The sequence below is a fragment of the Centrocercus urophasianus genome, unplaced genomic scaffold, assembly GCF_019232065.1.
Source record: "Centrocercus urophasianus isolate 14NV4802_14NV808 unplaced genomic scaffold, USGS_Curo_1.0 seq_14, whole genome shotgun sequence".
Lineage (NCBI taxonomy): Eukaryota > Metazoa > Chordata > Aves > Galliformes > Phasianidae > Centrocercus > Centrocercus urophasianus.
The window spans coordinates 50,140,882-50,157,585 of record NW_024884586.1 but is presented as its reverse complement, the minus strand read 5'-3'; the positions used below and the strand labels follow the sequence as shown (position 1 = coordinate 50,157,585).

General features: G+C 43.9%; 1 protein-coding gene across 1 annotated transcript in view; it reads left to right on the top strand.

Annotated features, from left to right (window-relative positions):
- The window catches only part of MDGA2 (MAM domain containing glycosylphosphatidylinositol anchor 2), a 309,178-nt gene that overhangs the window by 109,188 nt on the left and 183,286 nt on the right, over positions 1-16,704 (top strand). Inside the window, exon 4 of the mRNA XM_042813625.1 lies at positions 11,683-11,857. Coding sequence (XP_042669559.1) covers positions 11,683-11,857 — 175 coding nt within the window. The remainder of the gene's footprint in view (positions 1-11,682; positions 11,858-16,704) is intronic.

Genomic DNA, 16,704 nt, shown 5'->3' with positions numbered 1-16,704 from the left:
CTGGCACAGGTTGCCCAAGGAGGCTGTGGATGCCCCATCTCTGGAGGCATTCAAGGCCAGGCTGGATGTGGCAACCCAAGCCATTCTGTGAATCTGTGGTTCTTTTTGAATCAGTTTGCATCCTTGGCCTTCCTTTCATCATGGCAATAATTTGTTACTGTTAGCCATGCAGCAAGGTTATATTTTGGATGTGGATTTTTTTTTTTTTTTAATGTTAATAGAAATAATACTAGTGGTTGATGATTTCAGTTGTTCCCTCTGATTTCTAATGAGAAGTAGTGGGGTTGGCGCAGTCCGTGGTTTTTGCTTAGCAGCTGTTGATCTTTTTTGGTTTTAGCTCTGCTGATAGGATTTCGTACTGAGTTGCAGCTTCAAGATTACTTCTGGATTCCCTTTTCTGTCTTCTACCCACCTCCCCAGTTCTGCCACCTTTCAATCAAAAATTGATGTCGTTTCCATCCATTGCCATCACAGCTAAATAGGGTAAATGTCAGGATCACACTCTCCTTTTTGGCTCTGTCAGTTTACAAGGTGCACCTCAGCATGCGTGGAAGAATACAGCTCAGTTAATGCTAATGGATTCCAGAGATTGTGCATTGATTCAGGAGGTGGTCTGGGATTGAAGGGGGTGTTTGCCTCATGCTTTGCAGGACGCCATGCAGGGAGGGCTCAGGTCTTGCTGGTAGTGTCCAGTGAGGATGTGAAGGCAGTGCCCAGTGGTCACCAGAGCTCACTATTTGGAAGGGATTTTCCTCTGCGTGCAGCAGGGCTGCTTATCAGCAGTGTTTGAAATAAAGCACGATTCTCCCGGATTACACCTTATGAAGTTTTTAAAATGGGAACTGGTTTAAATAAACAGACTGATATTGCATCGCAGGAAATCGATAAGCCTGGTGCTATTTGCAGAAGACAATGCAGTGGAAAAAGAGCCATTTAAACCCGGCGGTTTGCGATGCTCGGTTAAGTGGATTTAATGTGCTCGAGCAGAGGTGTGCCAGCTCAGCGTGGCGATGCCCAGTGCGGGTGGTGGCGCTTTGGCCCTGCAGCCCCAGCACTGTGCAGGTCTCCATCTCATAGCATTCGCCATCTGCACTGAAATAGCTTTCCCCTCTGATCCTATTTTAGCTACGCCATGCTGGCGTCAGCCGCTGCTGCTTTTGTTTTCTTATTTACAGGCGTATTTATTTGTGACGCTTGTCAGTCAGTTGGGAGGCTGCACATCTGCTCAGAAACATCCTCATAGAATGACCTGGGTTGCAAAGGAGCACAATAGTCATCCAGTTCCAACCCCCTGCTATGTGCAGGGTCGCCAACCAGCAGACCAGGCTGCCCAGAGCCACATCCAGCCTGGCCTTGAAGCATCCAGCATGGCCTTCCTGCTTTCCAGTGCAAGCAGCAGTCAGGGTTTGTATTAGGAAAGATGAGAAGAGGGATGTTTCCTTCTGTCTTCCTCAGTTTAAGTGTCTGGGTGTGCTCTGGCCCTCTTGAGCACTTGGCTGCTCCCAGGGGTCTTGCAGAGAAAGGAAACGGGCAGAGCGCAGCAGCAGAAGCTCTGCTGCCTTAAGGAATGCTACAATAGGAAAAAAATAAAAGCATCAGTTTTACACTGCCTACATTTCAGGATGCCTTTGTCACTTTGAAATGCAGTTTTATTATGAAAACTGACTTTAAAGTTAAAAAAAAATGCTGTTTAGCAGAGAGCTTTTCCTTTCTCTGTTTAGACTCGAGTCTTCTGAGTTTAACAACAGAAGCATGTTTTTATGCCTTTCTGCTCTCAAGGGAAACAAGCAGCTCTGGCAACAGAGGAGCTGATGGCTTTTGGCTTCCTACTTCTTGTGCTGTGGTTGCACTGCTGCTCCCCAGAGTTCTGTCCTGCACATCCCTGTCCCCAGGCTGGGTGGAGATATGGCCTCTGGACACCAGGAGTGTGGGATCTGTCACTGCCTTTGTCAGCCCTGGGGGAAGCCAGACACTGGGCTTCAAAAGGTTCTGCAGCCATTTAGTGTTTGGATCTCCTTGCTTAAAAAATGGGGCTAAAATAGCTGTTTAGGGTAAGGGGAGATCTTGATGTCTTGGAATCCTGTGAGGATGGGATGTGGGTTCCAGCAGGCTGCAGTTGTGCAGGGGAACTGGGCGATGGAAACCCAGCAAAGGGAAGGTGGCTGCTTTGGGGCCATGAAGGTGGTTCCTGCACTGGAGGACACAGAGTTTGTATCCATGGGTCTGTGCTGACCCCCAGTGCTCCTGGAGAGGTCTTTGGCACTGCTGACTGTGATTTAAGGAAGCACTGAGGATGAAGGATCCTTTGTATAAGCATCCTAGGTTGGAGTGGCTGGGGGAAGCGGTGCATAATCTGTTCTGTCATTGCCTTACTTTGGCCTCTTCTGTTGAAAGATGATCTTCTATCAACTGCTAATCCCTTGTTCTAAAAGTGTTACTGCTCTACCTCTTCAGTCAGTATTCCAAAGTTGCAGAGCTTATATGCCACGTTTCTATGAATTTAATGAGCATGGTGGCTTTCTCTGTACCATTCTGCAGTGGTCTGTATAACCATCAGAGTGGGACCGTTGCCTTAGATTTTATTCCATCTGATTAATTTCTGTTTGCTACCACCAGAAAACCTCTCAGTGTTTTGATCCAACAGCTCAGAGCAGCGATGGAGCTGGCAAGGAGCATGTGGCTAGCTGTGGTTCCAGCTTCATCCTCAGTCCTTACAGTCACAGCTTCTATGTCAGGATGGGGCCTTCCCAGCAGCTCATCTGTGCAGATCCTCACTGTGAACACTTTCCAGTGGCCACCAGATTCTCAGCTTTCTCATCACAGCATCGCTGCTGTAACTCATGTGACTTTGGTTATACAAAAGTCTCCTTGCAATGGTGAAAATTTAAAAAAGTGTCTTGTATTTATTTGCCTTCAAACCATTTAAGAACTATAGTGAATGCATTTCCATGCATTTTAAGTTATGAGGATGTATTTATGACTCCAGTGTTTTAACATAGTATATACCAGCATTGGAAGGCCAGCATAAAAATTAGTAACTGAGAATTCAAGCGGTGCTGTGCCTCCATCATTCTGCCCTTAGATCATGTTCTTTATCATGAGGGTGAAGTTGTATTTCATTTTGAAGCAAGTTAATGCTTCTGAATGCAAATCCTCAGAGAATAATAAAAACCATATCGTTCACAGGTCTTCAGATCATTTCACAAAGCTCACTGAATAATTTATTTGATGGTCAGTGAATAATTTCCCATCAGGAATGCCTAACTGTGCAAGGCATTGTATGTCTTGCAACTGTTGACATTGTTGAGGTTATATTGACGTGGGTAGAAGTAGGGCTCTGTGAAATTAATGGAACTCAGTCCTTTTCAGTTGATGCTGAGAAGTTCAGCTGCTATATGAGATGGAAAAAGACTCCATTCTTCAGAGAAATATTGATAGTAAAACGTATATTGATTAATCAGTAGGAAAGCACAATTTTTTTGAAGCTGTGAAGCTTCTTAAAGTCATAAGGAAAATCATTATAGTCAAAGGAGGATAAACTACTGCAATTAATTATTTAGCGGGTTACAAAAAGATGTTTTGAGAAGATATCTATGGATGTTTCCCCAGACACCCCCTTTTGATAAAGAAAACCAGGCTGTTATAGGATCCTGCTTATCTTAACGCAAGATCTTGCTTTACTTATCTAACAGAATCGTTTTTGCAATTGAAAGCAAGTTGTTTTACCAGCCTAGAATCATGGAGTCATAGAATCACCAAGGTTGGAGAAGACCTCTAAGATCATCTAGTTCAACTGTTCACCTACCAACAATATTGCCCACTAAACCAAGTCCCTCAGTACTACATCTGAATGTTTCTTGGACACCTCCAGGGACAGTGACCCACCACCCCCCTGGGCAGCCCATTCCATTGCCTGACCACCCTTTGGGAGAATAAATTTTTCCTAATAACCAACCTGCACCTCCCCTGGGGCAACTATTCACCCCACAGTTGTAATAATTTGTTCATTAATTTCTTCCTACATTGTTCAGTTCACTTAAAATTTCTTCATTTGTGTGTAGTCCACCTTTAGATTTTCAACCTTCAAATGAAAGAAATCCTTCCTCCTTCCTCTGAAAAATGGAGGAAATTCTTCATGTTGGTGTTCAGGCAGTTTAGCCACGTGTGATGCCTAACTTGTTCTTTTATGGCAGTGTGTGTTTGCCAGCTTAGACCCAAACTACTTCAAAATAACAAAGTCAGCTTTTCTGCCTTGCAAGCTGCAGTTGTGTTAAACATGTAGTTCTTTTTGAAAAAAGCTCTTTAGAGAAAGCATGTGCTTCCCTCATCTTACTCCTCTGTGCAGGTGGGGATGCGCAGCCCCCTGCCATAACCCTTCTCCATCATTTCCTGGGTGCTGAGTTGTGCTCTGGTGGAGCTCTGCAAATGCCTTCTCAGCATTTATAGGAAATAAATCAATGTGTTGTCTGAGGGGAAACATACAGCAAATGTAACAGGAGAATTGTCTGGAGGAAAACTTGTGTTTGCTGATGGCTTTGGGTTTTGTTGCCTGGCCATTCTATTCCTCCACATCTGGGTGTTTCCTGGTAATGTTAATAGGGATTTAAAAACAAATTTGGGCTGCTTAAGAGGTGTATTAACCCATTGTTAATTATACTGTGTCTATAATGAGTAATGATTATACATCAGGTCTGTCTTCAGACCTAGCAGTGGCATTCCATCCACCATTTTCTCCAGTGTCACCTCAGGGTCAGTTGGTGCCCTGCTGTCACACAGTGAGTTGCTTGGCAAGGGGATGGGAAGAGGTGATGCCTCAAGGAGTGCTGTAAACATTTCTCAGTGCTATGAGGAGTTGGAGTTGCTGTGCTGTGGGGAGGAGCTGTGTTTTGCTCAGCATATCTGTGAGATTTGTGCATGCAGAAGGTCAGTTCATACAGAAATCCTGGCTTGTGCTGCTGGGGCTTGGCTAGCTGTTGGGTGACTTGGCTTTAGGTTGAGAATGGAAGCATCTGTCTTGCAGTAGCACCAAAGTTTCAGAAATGAAGGGATAGGTAGCTCAGGTCTATATCAGATGCTAATGTCTTCAGTTATTCTTCCTGCCCATTGGTTTATTTTCCCTGCTTTTCCTTGTGTTACACCAGTCGAACTGGAAAGCAAATTGTGAGGTCTGTGGCACTGAATCAGAACCGATCACGTGCTGCGTGTTAACACTTACTGTCTTTGATCAGTTTTAGATGAGTAAAAAACCTGTGCTTTTCTACATCGACCCACTGAAGCATTAGTTTGTGTGTAAATGTGAGCACCTGAGTTGTCCCATGAAAGCCAGTGGCACTGGCCGTGTGCCTGTTTTCTGTGGACATTGCTCAGCCTTGTCTCTGTGTTGCTGTGAAGTTAGAGCAGGGCTGGTACTTGATGTTCAGGGTGGCACCTCAGCTGCTGCAGACCTGAAATAGATTTGGAAGTGGAAGAGTCTCCCATTCTGCATTTGGTTTCTCACTGACAGCAGCTTAGTAGCCCTGTTGAAGATGGAGGATTATCATTTTTTGGCAGTAAGAAGGGCTTGCTTGGGATTGGCTGCTATGCCAGTCTTGATATTTCACACAACAAATTGTGTGCAATCAACACCACTTTTACTAGAAGCTGTTTTTATTCGATACAGCAGTATTTCAGACCTTGCTGTATCAAATAAATAGGAGGAGAATCTCGTGTACCACTGCAGAATCTCGATAGCCCAAAGCAATATCTAGTCCAATAAATCTGGACCTTTTGTACCCTCTGTGCCACTGGGCATGCTGCATCCTGTGGCCCTGCTTTACTATAAAAGCCATCGAAACTCAACACCTTTCTGCCTTTTTTAATCCATACGTGTAACTAATCCTGTAACTTAGAGACATGAATGTTCTCCTTTTACATATGGTGGGGCTGAACTGGTGAACGCCTGAAAGAATTGCTGGAGTCAGTGTGAGCTTGCAAAGTAAGCACAGTGCAGAGTTGTGCTGGCCAGTGGGGTTCAGATCAGTGCTGCAAGGCCCCGTAGAAGGGAGGGACACAGATGGGGTGCTGCTGGTGGGGATCTCCATGCCAAGGACACTGACTATCTCTGTGCAGAAACCTGAGGGTTGGACAGCCCAGAAATACTGTCTCTTCCACTCGATGTTGGTGTAAACACATAAAGCACAAAATGGAGATGTTTGTGCACAATAACCAGAAATCAGTACAGCCCATTGTTTAAGACATAGGGTAGAAGAGAGGGGAAAAAAAAAAACCTCCTTAAATGTTTCAAAACATTCCTGCTTATAAAGAATCAAGAGGTGGAAGAAATATATTTGGAAATCAGAGATTCCCAGGTTCTACATTTGTTTGCTCACTGATGGCAGCTTTCCATCCCATCCAAAATAGTGCAGCTCTTAGGAGTTGGGCTCAGTGATCACTGTGAGCCCCATCACACTTCAGTATTTTGCACCATGTCTTCTGTGTTTATCATGAAGGTGAGTGCTTTTGCTTTTGGTAGCTGCTGCACCAGTCATTGCTTTCACGAGAATAAAACTAATCTGGAAGAAACACAAATACAAGGGACTTTTTTTCCTCTTCTTTGGTCATACTTTAAGATGGATTTTTCTGAAGGTTCGTGTCTTTATGCATAAAGAAATGTAGCACATCCCAGTGAAGTTGTGCAAAGAGCTCTGTCACACCTGCTGATATGCAAAGAAAGACTTTAATCTCAGGTGGGGATTTGGGGATTTTAGCAGTGGTCAGGAGAGACTCCACATCCTTGTTTCCTTAGCCATATCAGAGGGCAGCAGCTCAATTGGTGGCAGTGAGATGCCATACGATCCCAGCCCAGCATGAGATGTATCTATTTTAAGGCATGTATTTACTGTGTTCGATATCAGTGCTGCAGTGCACAAAACAGACTGTGTCAGAACTTTGTTTTCTATCAGCTGTTTCCAAGGAAGAATGAAAATATCCTGTGCTAAATCTATTGAAAATATTGAGTGGTGACACCACCACTCCCTGGGCACCCTGTGCCAGTGCTGGGCCTCTCCTTCAGAAAATCATAGACTCATAGAATGGCCTGGGTTGCACAGGAGCACAGTGCTCATCCAGCTCCAACCCCCTGCTGTGTGCAGGTCGCCAACCAGCAGCCCAGGCTGCCCAGAGCCACATCCAGCCTGGCCTTGAATGCCTGCAGGGATGGGGCATCCACAGCCTCCTTGGGCAACCTGTGCCAGTGCCTCACCACCCTCTGGCTGAAAAACTTCCTCCTCATATCCAACCCAAACCTCCCCGTCTCGCTTTAAAACCATTCCCCTTGTCCTATCACCATCCACCCTTGTACTGTCCATCCTACCTGGTGGAATATTTAGAGAAAGATGTTTCCTTGGAGCTGATACTCCCCTCTCAGCTCCTGTCTCCAGCTGATGAAAGCACTGACCCAAAGCAGATTGCAACCCAAACCCTAAATCCACGCATTTTTCAGAAAATCCATCGATGGCATGGTTTGTTTTTATTGTTGATTTGGTTTGGTTTTTGTAGAAATAAGAATTCAGATTATATGATTTTAAAGATAGTAAATATCAGCAAACTTTAAAATATTTTAATACATAGAATCATAGAATCATAGAATCACCAAGGTTGGAAAAGACCTAAAAGATCACCCAGTCCAACCGTTCACCTATTCCCAATAGCTCCTACTAAACCTTGTCCCTCAACACAACATCCAGCCTTTCTTTGAACACCCCCAGAGTCGGTGACTCCACCACCTCCCTGGGCATCCATTCCAGTGCCTGACCACCCTTTCTGAAAAGTAATACTTCCTAATGTCCAGCCTGAATCTCCCCTGCCGTAGCTTGAAGCCATTCCCCCTGGTCCTATCACTAATGACACGAGAGAAGAGGCCGACCCCCAGCTCACTACAACCTCCCTTCAGGAAAATATATAGACAGTAATACAATCTTTGGCAGATGTTATTGAAAACTTAAATATTTTTTTTATCTGCTGCTTTGTCTGGGCAGGATTAGTTGGTAGAATCTGAGAAAAATCAGGCGAAGTATTCTTGGAGTTCTTCACACCTACATTTTTAGTTATCAAAAAGTAAAGTCTGCAGTTGCAGGAATGCTGCCTGAGGGCACTGAAGCTGTAGAGTGAAATATGGTTGTGCGTACCAGGGCATCCACTTCAGCCAATCCAGTGCTGCCAAAGGTGTTGATGGTTCAGGGAACAGTAATGCATACACAAATCAGAGGAAGATATAGGAATATAGAATCATAGAATCGCCAAGGTTGGAAGAGACCTCCAAGGTCATCCAGTCCAACCATCCACCTACCACCAGTATTTCCCCACTAAACCACGTCCCTCAGTACCACATCTAAATGTTTCTTGAACACCTCCAGGGACGGTGACTCCACCACTCCCTGGGCAGCCCATCCCAGGGAATTACCACTCTTTTGGAGAATAAGTTTTTCCTAACATCAGTCTGAATCTCCTTGGTGCAACACGAGGCCACTCCTTGTCCTATTGCTAGTTGTGAGGGAGAAGAGGCTGACCATAAGTAGGTACAACCATTTAAGTCATGCTATGGCCAGATGGGTTAAAATGTAGTCATTCATAAAGACTGAATTATTGTGAATGAATTGTTCATAAGTTGTCTTTGACATACACATGTTTTATAAGAAGAAGAGGAAAGAGTGATTTGTTAACTAAAGACCAGAATTATGGCAGAACAATGATGGTGTGTGGGTGACATATCCCAATATGCATTGGTAACAGTGAGTGCTTTGGAAACTGTGTCCTCAGAAGCAAGTGAGCGCGTATCTGTGTGATGGATTAACATCTGTTAGTTCAGTTTGTGCATGCTATGATGTGCAGGTGTAGCTCTTTAATTAAAAAAGTTTGTGTTATGACTAGAGATGGCTCTGACCTCTTGATGAAACAGAATTTATTTCCTTCCTGCATTATGCACGCTGTGTGGATAGCACGCAGGGTGTGCTGTGTTACTTCTGCATTAGAAACAGGGTTCTAAGCAGGAAAGAAGGTTATGCACAGCCAAAGCTGACAGCTGTATCTGATAGGTACATCTGGTTGAAGGGTTGCTTTGTGCCAAGTATTGGGGAAAAATGCAGTACCTGAACTATATGGATACTCACTTAATCTGCTTTAAAAATATTTCAAAATAGATTATTTATTATAATTTTACGTATATATATATTTATATAATATTTATTTATTTAGAATCCCCTGCAGTAGAGAAGCAGAGATGCTTGTTTGGGTTTTGAGGCCAATACCTGCCATGGTGTCCTATGAACCCACGGTCCCCATTTTCCCACCCCTCCCCACCCTGAAAGCAGCATGATGTTGGTTGTGTGACAGCAATGATGTTGGTTGTGTGACAGCAATGCCATGAAGGTCGTTGTGTTAAGCATTGAGGAGAGCTTGCATACCCAAGGATGGATTAAGAGGTAACCCCAACAGCTTGCAGTGAGTGAAGCTGTGGAGGACCTCGATGAAAAAAGCTGTTGAGGCTCAGACATCTGGCATTCTGATGCCCGGTTTCTTGATTAATGCATTCACATCGTGTCTCAGAATCACCATTCTTCTGAGTTCATTCAATGAATTACAGTGCAGTATTGATCAGAGTGTTTTCTTGTGTATGTTGAGTTAAAGCTAAGGTAAATAATGACCTGAAGTGAAATCAGACCACTGACATTGCTGAATATCTTTTAAGAGATGATCAACTACTCCTTTCATTCTTCAGGAGTCTCCACACACACTACAAAATTATTTACTTAGTTGAAATCATGCCTCTTGCCCCTGAAGTATATATGTATATCTTCATATTTAAAGCTGTCTGTGTCTGTTTACAGCCAAACACATTCTTGTTGAAACACTTCATAACAAGGAGAAGATTGGTACATCCAGATTAAGGCTCAGGGTTGGAAGGCGTTTGCAATTATAAAAGGCAAAAGTGGCATCTTCCATAGAAATGCTACTGTAATTTTTGATATAAATTACATAGAATTATCTAGATGCTGTTAATACTTTCAACACATTATTTAGATTACATGTTCTTTACTAGGAGAGGCTGTATTTCATCACTTGAAACACTTTGAGTGAGAAGAATAGGAAGAAGAGCAAAATCTTGCCATCCCCTTTTTTCCATCTAAAAATCAAACACAACTGTTTTGATAGTTACGATTACACAGAGGGAAATAAAACATACGAGAGTCTCAGTAAGTATCTTAAATACTATTTTGAGATCGTTTGTAAGCATTTGAAATATATATATGATGAAATTGTATTCTGCAGCATGTGAACACTGTGTGTTCCAAAATTATCCTGCAGCACATTTATATGGATGATTTAAAAGCCTGAGAGCCAAGAGTTTATAATAGAAGTACAGACAGATTGAGGCTGGTAAATATAGCAGCACTAATAGTGTCTGAATGTTGTAGATGTGGAGTTTGGCATATTTGCTTTATTCCAAAGCAGCAAAACCATGTAAGAGTTATACAGGTCACCTGGCAAGAGGGCAAAGCCACTCAGCCTTATGATTTTAACAAGCCAGAAAGAGGTGAAAAATGTTATGAAATATTTCTTACTGTGATTTCAGCCTCCGAAGCCACACCTGCACTTGTTTCAAGGGGAAGAGAATTTATGTAAGCTGCAACCATCATGAATTTAGGGACATGGTTAGTGGGTATGGTGGGGATGGTTTGATGGTTTGGCTTGATGATCTTTGAGATCTTTTCTAATCTTATTGATTCTGTGATTCAGTTGCTTTTCCTTATGACTGGTGACCCTGGCTTTTCTTCTATTCTAGCTTCCTAAAAGAAAGTTCCTTCTGCAGTGGTAGGGTGATGGTTGTCTGAGCCTCAGAGGGCAAAGGAGGAGGAATAAGTCAGTTCCAAGGACTTTCTCCTTGCTGGCTTGTTTGCTGGTTAACTTTACAAGTAACTGATGCCTAATTTTCATGGAGGGTTTGCATTCCTGTTGGGTATTAAATGCAAAAGCCTTTTGCAGTGACCGCTGATCAGCCCACATTGCTGCTGGGAGCAATGGATTCCTACATTGGATGGTGGTGCAGTTTCTTCATGGCACATTTTGTCTCTTGCCACTTTCTGGAATGGCTGAGGTTTGCTTTATTCAGTGGGCTATATGGGTTTTATTGAGTCAGCACCATGGGAGCTTTGTTTCCTTGCTGGGCCCAAGACTCCTGACCCTGGCAGCTGTTGGGTGCTATGGGCAGTTTGATGACTTTGAAATTGAACAGTTCACTTCATAAAGTCTACGCATTGGGAAAATAATTGCTAGAGTAAAAGAATTTATACTTGCTGCAAAAGGCATTTAAAAAAACAAAGAAGGAATAGGTGTTCATCATTTGCAGTTTCAGGCAAATGCTTAACATCAGATTTGGTGGTAGCTGTTCTGAAAGTACTTCCCAGCGCGCCCTCGCCTTTGATGGAAGCGATTTCAGAAAGCATGGTTTGCATTCACAGCACGTGCTCCCGCTGAGATGTCTGTTAACGGGGAGTTCTTCTGCAGCCATTTCAGCTCTGTGTCACCAGCGGGGGCTTGGAGTTATTCCCCACATCTCTGCCACGCTCCTGGCTCTCCAGCCGCCGCTGAGATCTCCAACCTGCAGCTTCAAGTAACGGTCTTTTTTTTTTTTTGATGCTTGCTCAGATCAGGTGGACCAAAACAGCGGGAAGTGCATCTGACAGATTTCAAGACTCGAGCGTCTTCAATGAAACGCTGCGGATAGCCAACATCCAGCGCCACCAGGGAGGCCGCTACTACTGCAAGGCTGAGAACGGCCTGGGCTCACCGGCCATCAAGTCCATACGAGTGGACGTGTACTGTAAGTAATGGCGGGGAGGTTCTTCCTGCGCTCTCCTAGAGAGAAGGGGCTGATTTGCAGGGCTTCTTAACATACTGTCAACCCCACAGCCACCAAGAAACCACGCGAGTTCAGGGCACGTTGTACAGCTTTGGGAGTAGTTATGCTCGGAAGTGCTGTGGCTGCTCTGGCTGAGGTCAGGTGGGGCTGCTCTTCTATGGACATATCTTAACAATAATTAAAAACAAAAAAAAAAAAGTTCATAATAAAAATCCATCTCAGCCTGGTTTGTCAGCAGCACGCTTACGTAGTGCGCAGCCCTTAATTTAGTGCGTTTTGACTGTTGTTCCTGTCAGAAGTGATGAAAGAGGAAATGCAGGTGATTTTGTCTGATTTTGCTTTAATTGCTGCTCAGATCAGTGGGTTTTTGATTTCGGTGGCAATCTCTTCACGTTCCCATGAAACTGTTTTAAAAGCTACCCTTGAAATGCTGGGCGGTGAAAGTGGTGAAAGTATGGAGATTGTGGTGCCGTTGGTCACCTAGGCTGGCAGGAAAAGAGGAGACAAGTGAAAGCATGAAGGGTGTATCCAATGTGCGTGCACAAAAGGGGATAAAACTGAAAAAAAATCCCTATCTGACTTGTACGTACGACAGGATCAGGTGAGGCAATGAAGCTCGTTTGTAATCGGGTAGTTTATCACTCTAGGTTTAATGACAAACTCTGTGTTTAACTCTATAAATTATGTGATTGGGTTCAGCTGTTGGAAAGAGATGGGAGTGCTCCACACAGCTGTTGTGCACACTTCAGGTTAAGGGGAACAGTCAAAAATCTCTTTGAAGTACTTCAAGGATGGAAAATCTTCGCAATACACATTTGGAGGCTCTTCTGATGCAAGCAGTGTCATGCAAACAAGTGTGTTTACATGCACATAAATAGTTAAACTGAGCCCTTCAAAAACAAGCCTGTCTTGTGACTTTATAAGCACTGAGCTTTTGTTTCCCCAAAAGTACCCTCTGTCTGTCAGTTGAACCTCAAGATATTTGCTACTTCAGGGACCCAAGAGCTGGGGATTTCTGTGCTTCCCTTATGGGATGGTGGAATTCCCTCCTGGAGGATTTTCTTGCCTCACAGAAGATTTCAGGATGTTGCCAATGAGTGCACTTACCTTCATGATTTGCTTAACTAGCCATAATTTATAACCAGTGCCAAAATTCTACCTCCTTTATAAACAATAATTGAATTAGTAAGTGATTGCTCATTAATTTGTTGAAGTCCAATGAGTAGACAACACTCAGTGCTTGCTGTGAGGTTGGCTTATTTAAGCAAGCCTTTCTGGATGGCATTGAAGCAAGTCTCTTTTGCCCCAGCACACACTTGTTAGATTCTCCTTAATTGTTTGTGTCAGGTGTGGCTGTGAAACTGCTGCTGGCAGGATGTGTTGTCTGGAGGTTGTGATGCTGTGTGATCTGAGCAGGGAGAGTTATGAAAGGTTGCTTTGACATGCTGTTTCTTTTTCAACTTGGAGAGTGAGTTCCTTCTGGCAGACAGCCTTTTCCTCCCATCATGCTTTATTTAGCTATTTGCCTGTGTTCTTGAATTTGTTGTCTGGGATTCGTTACGGTTTTATTTTATTTACTTATTTATTTAACATCACATGCTGCTTCTCAATACACCTCTAATACAGATGTATTTCTGGAACGTGACAAACTTCAGGTTCCAGCTGTGATTAAATCCCAGGTGATTACCCATCATAGGCAGGCAGATATTTCACTGGGTATTGTCATCTGTTATTGGTCAAATACGTGTGGGCAGACTGGTGTGCAAAGCTCGATACCAGTGCAGATTGGATCTAGCTGTGAACAAGACAGGAGAGAAAAGACTGTGCCCCACAGAGGTCAGGCAGGTTGAAGCTCATAGGACGCAGAAGCACTGCAGTAAAAAATGTTTTTAATTTTGTGATGAAGCCCCCAAATCAGTTTAAGTAAACAATTAGAATATATGTATTTCTGAAAAAAAGTGCATCACTGAAATACTACCATAGAATCATAGAATGGCCTGGGTTGAAAAGGACCACAATGCTCAACCAGTTTCAACCCCCCTGCTATGCACAGGGTCACCAAACACCAGACCAGGCTGCCCAGAGCCACATCCAGCCTGGATACATTACTTCAGAAGCATCTTGGCTTGTAAAGCTGAAGCAGGAAAATGATATTAGCATTGTGTTCCACATTGGTTTTGGATCCAAGAATGCTTTTGAAGAGCTGATTTAAGTCTTCAGCCTCACATGTAAAGTTTGAAATGACACTGTGTTTGCATAGCCTGAAAAAAAGAAAAAAAATCCAACCCAGAAAATCTTTGCCTCCTCATTCATCTCCATTACCATCTTGCTGGCTGGATGAGAGATGTTAACATCAACACTTGGAAGGAAAATAGCACTCTCTGATAATTTCCTGTTCTTCATTTTCCACTTAGCTGTGGTGTTTGGCAGCACTTGGAACCTTGATCGGTGCTGCTGCACGAGCTGCTTGTGGAAGGGGTGGCAAAGCCTGGCCTGGGTCTGTGTGTATTGAGTGGAGGGTTGCTTGATTTTTTGTACTCCTTGCAAATGCTTTGCTGTTTGTGCCATCAGAATTCTGCCAGGTGCTGCACACAGATCTGCAAATGCCAGGTGGTTTATCCACTAGGAGAGCCTCTTATCTGATCCGTTTCCCATGATCTCAGATGGCTCTGGCCAAATCTGAGCACTGGGGCAGCTGTGCATGGATGGAACTGCAGGTGGAAAGTGTGGCTGTGGGAGACCTCATTGCCCTAAAGGGAGTGCATAAACATGGGGAGAACAGCTTTCTTCATGGGCAGGTGGTGATAAACAGGGGGGGATGGCTTTAAACTAAAAAAGAGGGAGATTTAGGTTAGAATTTGGAAGGAAATCCTTTAGTTGGTTTTGCCATCCTTCTGATTTACTGCTTTTAAATAACTCTCTAGCTATTGCTCTGAATTAAATGCTGCTTGAGGACACACTGTTTTTTTTGCCAAGTAGTTAAAAACAAGAAACAAAACCCCCAGACATTTGCTAACTACATTCGCAGGTAAGGAACACAGCTAAGGAGTTGAAATAAACATGTGCAATCATTCAGAAAGTGGCCAGGGGTAAAAGCTGGACCGAAGGGAAACAGCTGCTCTGTGGAGGATGAGGAGCTGATGCTGTTTATGGCCTGGCAGGTAACTGAGTGCCCCCATGGGCTACTTTACTTGGTTCACATCTGACATGCTGGCTAGATTACTGAATCTTGGAGCTCCAGGAAAATCTCTTGGTTGCAGCATTGCCATCAAGGTGCACTTGGTTGTCATGCTGCTTTTAGTGATGTATGGAGGAGAGGAGGGAATTCTCTGGGTGCTTCTGCAAGTGGTGATGTTGGAACTGTACCTACTTTATTTACAGCTATCAAGGATAACACTAAATAAGGCCATGACCCCTTTCTTTATCATATACAGATCTAAGTCAAACCTTCAGAAATATCTGTCCTGTTTGGTCTGGTGTCAGAATGCTTGGATATTTAACAGTGGATGAAATACAATGGTGATCCGGTGCTGCCAAAGTTCTTGTTCCATTTGTGGCTGTCCTTGGAAAGGGAGAGGAGTCGGGGTCTGGTCCTGGGCAGGAACGAAGCATCCTTTGAACACTTTGATAGGACAAGGGGGAATGGTTTGAAACTGAGACAGGGGAGTTTTAGGTTGGATATGAGGAGGAAGTTTTTCATCCAGAGGGTGGTGAGGCACTGGCACAGGTTGCCCAAGGAGGCTGTGGATGCCCCATCCCTGCAGGCATTCAAGGCCAGGCTGGATGTGGCTCTGGGCAGCCTGGGCTGCTGGTTGGCGACCTGCACACAGCAGGGGGTTGGAGCTGGATGAGCACTGTGCTCCTTTGCAACCCAGGCCATGCTGTGATTCTCAGCCCCTCACCTCCCTGGGTTTCTTTGCTTGCTTTTTCTATGAAGATGGCTGTGCTGTCTTTGGTTGAAGATCCCCTTCTCTCACCTCAGGATGAAACAAGGGCACTCGGTCCCCTCTGCATCCCACCCTCGGGGGGAGGTTGCTTTCTGTTCAGCCACCAGGAGGAGAACTGCCACATGCATCCGAGTTGTGCTCACCCTGCTGTTGAACTCTCTCTTCTTCCTCTGGCAGCATCCCTTTAAAGTACATCCTATCTTTCCGCTTTGAAGAAAAAGCTTTTGTATTTGACTCCTAGGAAATATTTTGCTTGAGTTTTGGAGGACACTTTCCCCTTTCCTAAGGAGGGAAGCTTACTGTATAAATTAAGTCGTTTGCTTTGAAGAAGCAGAGGGCTGTAAGGGCTTGTTCCTGAAGGACAATTCACCAAACTTTCAACAAACAAACAAAAAAGTGCTAATTGTTTCATTGAAAACAACTTTTTAATCCCCTTTGCATCATGGATCCTTATGGATGCCAGGCCAGGCTACACAGTGAAACAAATCAGAGTGAATTTTTTACTGGTGAAAACATTTCTGAAATGAATTTGAAGTCAGGATGAAAAACGCTTTTCAGACAGATTTAGAGCACAGATAGGTTAAGATTACATTGTGTGGTATCTAAGAACTATACCTTGTGCAGCTTGTTGGGAAAGTTGTGTAATTCTAGGATTAAGAAGCTGAGCTGAGGCTTTAGGGGGAACAACCCTTTCTTTTGTTCAGAGATCCTCATAAATCTTGGCTTGCAGCTCTATTTCCAGAGCCCGCCCCTTTACACAAGATTAGTTAGATCCACCTGAGGGTATTCTGTTTACATGAAGCATTCCATTAACTTCACCCTTCTGACTCTGTGTGCATTGGGTTTTGGTGCAGCCTGATG